General features: G+C 37.4%; 2 protein-coding genes across 2 annotated transcripts; one reads left to right on the top strand and one right to left on the bottom strand.

The window, feature by feature from the left end:
* Window positions 1-38: 38 nt before the first annotated feature.
* On the top strand, window positions 39-6890 carry LOC109007034 (pentatricopeptide repeat-containing protein At1g10910, chloroplastic). The gene is made up of 10 exons (XM_018986521.2): window positions 39-494; window positions 1124-1208; window positions 1709-1972; window positions 2314-2616; window positions 2886-2990; window positions 4019-4118; window positions 4699-5018; window positions 5260-5436; window positions 5522-5650; window positions 6316-6890. Exons 1-10 carry the CDS (start codon window positions 157-159, stop codon window positions 6529-6531), a joined length of 2037 nt encoding a protein of 678 aa, XP_018842066.1. The 5' UTR covers window positions 39-156; the 3' UTR covers window positions 6532-6890.
* Window positions 6891-8068: 1178 nt separating this feature from the next.
* LOC109007035 (3-ketoacyl-CoA synthase 7) lies at window positions 8069-9759 on the bottom strand. Its single transcript, XM_018986522.2, has one exon. The coding sequence runs from the start codon at window positions 9729-9731 to the stop codon at window positions 8325-8327; it is 1407 nt and encodes a 468-aa protein (XP_018842067.1). The 5' UTR covers window positions 9732-9759; the 3' UTR covers window positions 8069-8324.
* Between the last annotated feature and the right edge of the window lie 204 nt (window positions 9760-9963).

Here is a 9963-nt window from a genome sequence, read left to right as displayed (position 1 = left end):
TTGGGGGTATATATTATAAAACTCAGAATTTGAAGGACCATAAAGGATGCCGTGTCTCTCCGGTGGGTCTCTATCCTTCTTATTAAGGTCTGTGCAGCAACTCCACACCCCCGCTTCTCGAGATTCTCTGATTCCCGTCTGAATGCCCGAATACTGATGGATATGTCTTTGCTCGGCGCTGGGTTTCAGCACACCAACTTCCGCTACTTACCCGTGCCCTTTCCTATAATTCCTTCTGTATCCCTTTCCACCACCTCCCCCACTACCGCGAGATCAGCCAAAAGGAATTCCCAACCCAAAACAGCGGCTGTAACGGCAACGACAACGACAACAATAACTCTCCGTGAAGAACCACCTAATAGTGTTAAAACTAAAAATGGAAATGGCTCGGTTACTGGGGTTCATAAGAGGCGCCACTCCAAGTCCTACTTAGAAAGGCAATCTGCCATTCTTGAAGTTCAGCAGGCATCCGACTTAGGCCCGGCTATTGCAAGGTAATCTACCCGTTCACACATAGCTTTTTTTATATGGGTGTTTGCTCTGTCAAATTGTTTACTTTGTTGCTTAGTTTAGTCAATTTTTTGAGTGATGATGTATCATCTGGGTTTTTAATTAACGGAAGACATTTTTTTTTTATATGCAAGTCATGGATTTTCATTACATTGTTTATATATTTGACATTTCTGTTGCGTTTGTTGCATGGCACTTGGATTATGAATTGTTTCTCGAGTGCAAGCTTGGTGATTGTTGGAAGTGAAGTCAAGTTGGTTCTTTTTTTATTATTATTATATGTTAGTCGATTCGTTGTTTTAAATGTTTTATCTGTAGAGGGCGTTCACAATAGGGTGGTTTTCTCGTTCACATTTCAAGTAGACGCTTCAAAGCCCACAAACTTATCTGAAGCGCAAGAATAGAAATGCTTGCCTCTAACTTTAGGGGGTTCGGTGTTCGAATTCTTTGAAACTTTTATACACTAATTCTTCTTTCTTCAGGAAAAAATAAAATGAAATAAAATAAAAAACTGATGTGGTCATTGCTCAAATCTTGGAATAACTTTTTTTTTTCTGGAGGAAACGTCTGTCTAGCATTTGCGCTTGGACTTATGTAATAAATATTAATGCAGATTAGGAGGGATTTTGAAGGTGCAAGACATGAATGCTATTTTACGACATTTTGGAAAGCTAAACAGATGTCAGGATCTTTCCCAGGTAACTGGAAAACTGTTGTTTGTTTCAGAAAGCTAATAATTGATATTTTTAATTGTTTAGCCTCCCTGTTTTATTTGTGGAGTTGGCTTTATATGTAATAAGTAATACGTTCCATGAATGTCTCTTTGATGTATGTTATTCAGTTTTGTTTTATTCTATGGCAAGTGTGTGCGTGTTGTTTCTTTTAAACAATCACCTTGTTTACCAAATGTAATTAACCTTTCAAATATATATATATATATTTATATATATATATTATCTGTTGTTTGGAATGATTTCTCATAAGTCTGATGCCTCTTAGAACTCATCTTTTTTTCAAAGAGATTGTGCTTGAAAATTTCTCTTTCTATATTCTCTCTGTATATGGTGCTCTTCCCCCCAACCCCCCCCCCCCTGAGGTTTCCCATCCTCTTTGAATGATGAGTCTAATTAACTATGTTGTTTAATTTCTTTTCCAATAAATTTTCATAATTTGTATTTCACTGTTGAAATTATTGCAGCTCTTTGAATGGATGCAACAAAGTGGCAAGATCAACGCTTCATCTTATAGCACTTATATGAAGTTTATGGGGAAGAGCCTAAATCCTGTAGAGGCAATAGAGATATACAATGGCATTCAAGATGAATCAGCCAAAAACAATATCTTTATATGTAATTCCGTTCTTAGCTGTCTGATCAGGAATGGAAAGTTTGATAGAAGCATAAAACTGTTTCATCAAATGAGGCGAGATGGATTAACACCAGATGCTGTTACATATAGCACGGTAGGCCATTTCAATTTATAAATGTAATATGAATTTTTCACTTGTTTGCACACTTTTGTCAATCAGAATATGCAGAAAAAACAAACAAATGGTTCATTTATGCTAAAGAACTTATGATGCAAGTTAGTATTATTGCCACGAACGTATTATAATGATCCATATATGGCCATGTTTGCAACATCTAGATTTTTTAGTTCATGCCGGTCATCTCATTGAGGTTTTGAAGTGGAATGCGTAAAAAATGACAGTTTCGGAGAAATCAAAGATGTTATATTCTATTTATCCTATACTACTTATAATTTCAATATTCACTCATCGAATTTCATCACTGGCATCCTTAGCTGCTTTCAGGTTGCATCAAAGTCAAAGATGGTTATTCTAAGGCATTAGAGCTGGTTCAGGAGCTTCAGCGTAATGGGCTTCACATGGACAGTGTAATTTATGGGACACTTCTAGCGGTTTGTGCTTCAAATAATAAATGGGAAGAAGCAGAAAGCTATTTTAACCAGATGAAAGATGAAGGTCACTCACCGAACAAATTTCATTACAGTTCCTTGCTCAATGCTTACTCAATAAATGGAAACTATCAAAAGGCCGATGAGCTGGTTCAAGATATGAAATCTGCAGGGTTAGTGCCAAATAAGGTTTGTTTTCATGCTTACTTTGCCAATGGAGATTATGGTTATATGATACCAGTGTTGTCCTTTACTTAATGTACGAGGTCTTGGAATCAACATGCTTTGAGATGGTTTGGAATTGGTAGCCAGATGATTTGGATGGGCCTAATTTTTTATTAATTCACTGAAACACTAACTTACATCCCATATAGTTTTTTTTTTTTCTTTTGGAGTCAGGTAGTTGTCAATACTTTGGCTACAGTGTCTCATCAAGTTCATACTGAAAATGCTTGCAGGTAGTTTTGACAACTTTATTAAAGGTATATGTTAGAGGAGGCTTGTTTGAAAAATCAAGAGAATTATTAGCTGAGCTGGAAACCATGGGCTATGCTGATGAAGAGGTACACTATCTGTTACAGTTATGTGTAATAAAAGATTGTAACCTTGTGACATGACTCTTTTTGGAGTAATATGCTTCATTACTGGATGTTGCTACCTGAAATCCTTATTTATCAAAAACTTCTGATTTCTTGCATCTTCTTAATTTTACATTCTTGTAAATATTGTTAGTGAAGACTTATTTTAGTTCCTCATATAATCTTAATATGTTTTCCCTGTGAAATTGTATTGACCTATGGCCTTTGTTACAACCTCTCATGAACTTCCTTTTAAAAAAAAAAAAAAAAAAAACCCCTGACATCTTCCTCCAATATTTTGTCCCTTTCACATCAGCGGTGCCTCCAAGCAACTTACACATTTTAGATTTGATTATAGTAATTTCACGGTGAGGTAACTGAAGGAGACTCGTAATATATCCTTACGTTCTTAAATTAGGTTTAGGTTTTTTGCTTTCTCATGTAGTGAATATATGCTTCTTTCACACACACATACACTCATACATCTGGGAGGGTTGGCTTGGTATATGATCCTACCCTTCAGTATTTTTGCATGAATTGGTCTCTCATGGCTTGAACCCATGCGCCTGTGCTTGTCATCCAGAGACCCTTGGACTGGAGACTTGCATACATACATATACGTGCATGTGTGTTAACTGTCCTTTACTTTATCCCACATGTATCTATTTGTCAATGCTCCACCAAATTTAGCCTTCTAAATATTTCTTCATAATGATTTGACCATGTAGCCTACTTGTTGGAACCTCTTTTTATAATCAGTTCCATGTTCTGATTTGCTTAAGTTTTCTGTTCTCTTATAAACAGATAATACTTTATCTATTGTTCATGAAGTACTGCTGATCATATTTGTCTTGCAGTTTCATGTATTGTTTTGCTTAAGTTTTCTGTTCTCTCACTTGGATTTGGGAGAAATCCAAGGATCATGAATTACCGCTGACGTTAGTCGTCTTTCTTATATTATTTTGTATTGAACTTCTAGTCTTCTATGGCTCATAATGTGAATGTATTTGTAGATGCCCTACTGTTTAGTGATGGATGGCCTTGCTAAGGCTGGGTGTATGGATGAAGCTAAATCACTCTTTCACGAAATAAGGGAGAAATCCATCAGATCTGGTATGTTTTCTGTTAGAGATTGAGGATTAAGGCGACCATCTCCTAACCATTAAAATATGTGTTTTATTATCTGTGCTTCATTCTTTGGCTTTCTCTGCATAATAATAATAATAAAAATAAGAATAATAAGAAAAAAAAAGTTATCGGCTTTGAAAAATGGTTTGATGAGCTCAAGATTCTCTTTCTGGAGTTCTGATTTGTGAGCTGTTGTTAATCCTGAAGGACATTTTGTGGTGATCCTTGCTGGAAAATCTTTTCCTTTTATATTTGCTTGAGCAACTAAGTTGAAATCTAGTTTGCAAGACTTTTTCATTTGTATTGCTACTCAAGGGAAACAATTGACAAGATATACTCAAAATCTTCCTGGCTAATTGGATTATATTGCTTGTCAGCATTGGCGTTGTGCATGAGCCCTCATTCTTAAATCTGATGAAAGTGACCCAATTTGAACACAACATGTAGGCTTTTAAGGTTAATAGCATTGGATTTTGGGATTTCTTGAAGAATTCTTGTATGCCATGCATGGGTTAACTATTCTGTCTTTTTTGCTTGATCTGTATAAATTATGTTCCAACTGCAGATGGCTATTCCCATAGTATCATGATTTCAGCATTTTGCCGGGGTGGGCTTTTCGAAGAAGCAAAGCAGTTGGCTAGGGATTTTGAAGCCACCTATGACAGATATGACTTGGTTATGTTGAATACAATGCTCTGTGCTTACTGTAGAGCAGGTGAAATGGAAAGCGTAATGCAAATGCTAAGGAAAATGGATGGATTAGCAATCAGTCCAGATTATAAAACTTTTCATATCCTTATCAAATATTTCTGTAAGGAGAAGCTGTATCTGCTTGCTTACAGGACAATGGAGGACATGCACAATAGAGGTTACCAACCAGAGGAGGTACGACCTTATTGAATTTGTAACTTCTACATAAGAATTCTAGAGCAAAACTGTTTTACTTTGTTGCCTCTCTCTCTCTCTCTCTCTCTCTCAGTTATGTTAAAATAATTATACAACCCTGAGTTCTTAGAGATTGTTTTTCCCTGCCTTTGTATATTATCCTAGTCCAGGTAACATATGGTTCAATTAACTGCAGTTACTTGTAACTACAAATGTTCATTTCCATTTTTTTATTTTGCAGGAACTTTGTTCCACTTTAATGTTTCATCTTGGAAAGAAAAAAGCACATTCAGAAGCTTTTTCTGTGTACAATATGTTGAGATATAGTAAGAGAACGATGTGCAAGGCCCTTCATGAGAAGATTCTGCACATTCTAATAGCTGGAAGGCTACTCAAAGAGGCCTATGTAGTAGTGAAGGTATACAATTTTGGTTTAAGAATTCTTGTATTTATTCTTTACCTATCAAACTAGTGATTCTTTTTTTAAAACATTCTCTGCTCAGGACAATGCAGGGTTGATCTCTAAGCCTGCAATAAAGAAGTTCTCTATTGCATTTTTTAATTCCGGAAACATCAACTTGTTAAATGATGTTATAAAGGCGATCCATGGTTCTGGCTATAAGATTGATCAGGTAAAAAGTTACGGGTGTAAATAAATTGTTCTGGAAAGCTTAAAAATTTTTGTTTGTTGCAACCGGCATTCATCCTTAATACCAAGATGAGACATGGGACATATATGTTAGTGTCTACCACACCATGAGTAGGATGCAACTAAAATATTGTGAACAGCAAGGACATCTTAATATGATAATTCAAAGCCATATATTTGAAATCAATCTAGGAATTTTTTTATTTGTTTGTTTTAAAACCCAAGTTATACCGCGATGTCAGGTGTTAGAAATTCATTGAAGTATCCTGACTGCTAAACTCGTCATATCTTAGGTGAGTCCCATATGTGATTAGATTACCGGGCCATGTAAAGAGAATGAGGTGGAGATCTTAATAGTAAGGTGTAGTTATCTTGACATTTTTTATTTTAATGAAGAAACTTACTTCAGAAACACTGCAAAACATGCTTTACTTATGAGCCTTTGGGTGCTGAAGTGAAAAAGAAGATAGATGTGAAAGGTGAGGATCAAAGGTCCTATAGATACATATTTTGCAAAGCCGTACTTGGGGAATCCATCTTACAATGGATTTCATTCAATGGAAACAGTGCATTATTTACCTCCTCTTCCTTTGACTTTTGACTTTTTGAATTTCAGACTAACTCACCATGATGCAATTTCTCCCTCAGGGGTTATTTCAGATGGTAATATCACGTTATATTGCCCAACCTGAAAAGAAGGAATTGCTTCTACAACTGTTACAATGGATGCCATGTCAAGGTTATGTTGTTGATTCGTCTACAAGAAACCTTATCCTCAAGAATTCACACATATTTGGTCGCCAACTAATTGCTGAAATGTTGTCCAAGCAGCATATGGTATCAAAAGCATCGATATCTCATTAAATGAAGGATAAAATTGCAGAGTTTAAGGTAAATTTAAATGCCGTGCAACCTTTTGTGAGATAGCTACCGATTTGATGCCGTTACCTCACTATGCATGACACACTTAATCATGGCATATATGTCACACTTTTGAATCAGCGGCATAGCAAATCCCCAAATATTGTTGCTAGGTGTGATGTACAGCCACAAGATTAAATGATATTGATTACGACCCTGATGTATACAACCATATTTCAATTGACAGTTCTGATTATTGTATGAAGAGAACTTATATGTTTAACGACTGCAAGATTTCTCATGGCCACTAAAGCTTTTACCATTGATTGGACCTTATGAACTGGAATTTGTTCAGTTGCCCATGCATGACTTTTTGAGATGCTGTCAACCTACTAAAACCTCTAGATAAGGTAAGGGAATGGACCTTTGCACGGCTGTTGACCTGTATGGAACAGCAGCACTAAACAAAATGTATAGGCCATAAACAGATTGGATATGTTCAATGCACTGAATAAGTTAAATGAATCAACTTTGCTAGTCTTAAAGATTCAGTGGTGGCGGCTGGGACTACTTGTTATCGTGTCACTGACTTGCCGGAATTATGGCTGGCTTACTACTGTTATGCCAGAGTCTAAAGTACTCTTGGGACCAATGTGCTCTTCTGGACAGAATTTTGAGACGAGTACAACTTTAGATGGAAGCTTGACTGTGACTATGACCCTTTTCATTATAAAGTTCTTTAAAAAATGTGTTAGTTGGATGCAGGTAACCTCCCTTATGTTTCAGCTCAATCAGTCCCATATTCCTTAAATTCATTTTATCTTTCCATTGAGGCTTGTTTGAGCTAATTCACGAATTGGATTTTGTATTAAACCATGAAAGGCATAGCGAAATTATAGGCAATATGGTAAGTTTTCTGCGATGTATCATGTGCTCATAGTTCCCAATTTTCCTAGTTACAAAGGTTAGGAAACAAGTAGCGCATTCAACTATGTTTCACTTGTAGATAACCTAAGGAAATGTGGCATTATCGCTATAAATTGGTGTTACATGCGTAAGAAGAGCGGTGAATCCGTTGACCATCTATTACTACATTGTGAGATTGCCACGACCTTATGGACAAATGTCTTAGCACGGGTGGGGTTAGCATGGGTGATGCCGGAAAAGATATGTGATTTTTTAGCCTCTTGGAGAGGTATTAGGGGTAACTCTCAAATTGCATCCATATGGAAGATACTATCTATTTGTCTATGGTGGTACATTTGGAGGAAGCAGAACTCAAGATGCTTTGAAGATCAAGAGAGTTAGAAATCAATGGAAGCTTAGAATTTTGTTTTTTAATACTTTACTCTATTGGTCGATTGTAATTGATTTTCATGGTAGGACTTTTCATGATTTCCTTGCATCTCTAAGCTAGACATTGTGAACGTGCTCATGTATATGTCCCGTATACTTGGACACTCTCTGTCTCTCTTTTGATCAATAAAATTTTGTTTACCGATCAAAAAAAAAAAAATGTTTCACTTGTAGGAGTTGTAATTTAGCTTGATAAATGAGAATAAATGGATTCCCCTATAACTTTGCTTCAGTCTGTTTGGAAGAGTGTTTACCTGTCAATATGAGGAATGGTAAATGGAAATTGTGGTGGATCTACAGTAAAATATATGTATCTCCATGAAGGATTTGATATCGAGCCCTCTATCACCATTCTTCCCAAATGCTAGATTAAATACTAATTTCACTGTCCATAATATATGAGAATCAGGATACATGGAAGAAGAGATCTGCTATGATGGTTAATGGTCAAACGCTTCTGGGATCTCAACAGGATACAAATGGATTCTGTCCGACCATGCATTTCTTATAACTTCGGGATCAAGATCTGATATGCATTTCCAAACTGCACTATTACACTTGAAGCCACTTCCGAATGCAATTTGCCAAACCCGGTCTCCCTTCTTCACCCTTCCTTTTGCCTCCAGATAGCAGAGCTCATACCAGACCGAAGAAGACGAAGTGTTGCCGAACCTATATAATGTCATTCTTGATGCTTCTCCATCTTCCCTGCTCAACCCGAGATTATCCTGTATGGCATCAATGACAGCTTTTCCACCTGCATGTATACAGAAATGCTCAAAAGCCCTTTTGAAATTTGGAACATAAATTCCCTTCCGGCCTGCTGCAGGCCATATTTTCTGCCTGATCACAGACCACCCATACTGCAGCTGCTCGGAGTACGGCAGGACACGAGGGCCTAACTCGGATATGTTTATCCTCAGAGCATTGGCTGCAACATGTAGAAGCGCCCGTGATAAAGACACCCCGACATGACCAGCTTTGTCAGGTTGTTGGAACACAGACTGGTATGCTTGGTCGTTGGACCCTAAGTGGGTTCGGACAAGGTTCTGGAGTCTGTACTTGGCCTTTGGCTTGTCTTGCTCCCTGTTGGAAAGCAAAATAGCCGCTCCTCCCATTCGAAACAAAACGTTGGCAATAAGCATGGACTTGACGTTACCTCTGTAACCATTGGGAGTTGCCGCTTCCATGCTGAGAACCAAAGCTACCGAGTTTTTGTGAACTTTCATAAGATCTTTAACCAGACTTATCGATAGCATTCCAGCACTGCAGCCCATTCCACTGAGGCTGACAGCCTTTATATCGCTCCTGAATCCGAACTTGTTTACGATCATAGACGTGATGGACGGTGTTGGGCAGAAGAGACTGCAGTTGGAAACGAGAATGTCGATACTTTGGGGATTTACGTTGTTATTAGAAAGAAGGTCCTTGACGATTGTGAACAGAACCTCCTCAGTTTCATGACGAGCTTTGTTATAAGAAGGATCAGGTGGGAGCTCATGCAATGCAAGAGGCGCGCTGGCCTCAACTCCAATGCCTGATCTTTCAAGTACTTTCACCTGGAAATCGATACCGTCTGTGTCAAAAAAATCGCTTCTTTCAAGCTGTTCAATGAAATGGGCATGTGGAGCTCGCAAACAATCGGGAGGCAAATAACAACAAAAGTCAACCAGATAGACAGAATGGGACCATGATTTTCTGATAGTGAAACAGATTACAAGTGCAATGAATAAAGCAGTTGCTGCCAAGAAATGGGTGAGGGAGATTGGAGATTCTCTAATTATAGAAAGCTTTGACAATGAAAAAAATCGAAGCAATCCGATATCCATTGTCAGATTCTTGATCATTTGATCGTTAGGAATTTATTTTTTATGCTTTAATTTGGTTAATATACAATTAGGCAATAAGCGATGAAAGAACTCTCTCTCTCTCTCTCCCCCATGCAAATTGAGTGGACGAATGGGAACAGACACCTTTTTTATGTTCAGATCACGACTTAAAACACGTTTATTTGATCACACATGCAGTTCGCATGTACAAACTGCATTGTAAAGCACCAAAAGCCTGAACTTTAATTAG

Source organism: Juglans regia, chromosome 13 (genome assembly GCF_001411555.2).
Source record: "Juglans regia cultivar Chandler chromosome 13, Walnut 2.0, whole genome shotgun sequence".
NCBI lineage: Eukaryota > Viridiplantae > Streptophyta > Magnoliopsida > Fagales > Juglandaceae > Juglans > Juglans regia.
This window is presented reverse-complemented; position numbering and strand designations above follow the sequence as displayed.

Excerpts from the sequence above, each read along its gene's own strand:
- LOC109007034 (XM_018986521.2), top strand. The coding sequence starts at position 157 with ATGGATATGTCTTTGCTCGGCGCTGGGTTTCAGCACACCAACTTCCGC. Across the intron at positions 2,991-4,018 it reads TGGGCTATGCTGATGAAGAG|ATGCCCTACTGTTTAGTGAT; the intron begins GTACACTATCTG and ends ATGTATTTGTAG. Across the intron at positions 5,437-5,521 it reads AGGCCTATGTAGTAGTGAAG|GACAATGCAGGGTTGATCTC; the intron begins GTATACAATTTT and ends TTCTCTGCTCAG.
- LOC109007035 (XM_018986522.2), bottom strand. The coding sequence starts at position 9,731 with ATGATCAAGAATCTGACAATGGATATCGGATTGCTTCGATTTTTTTCA.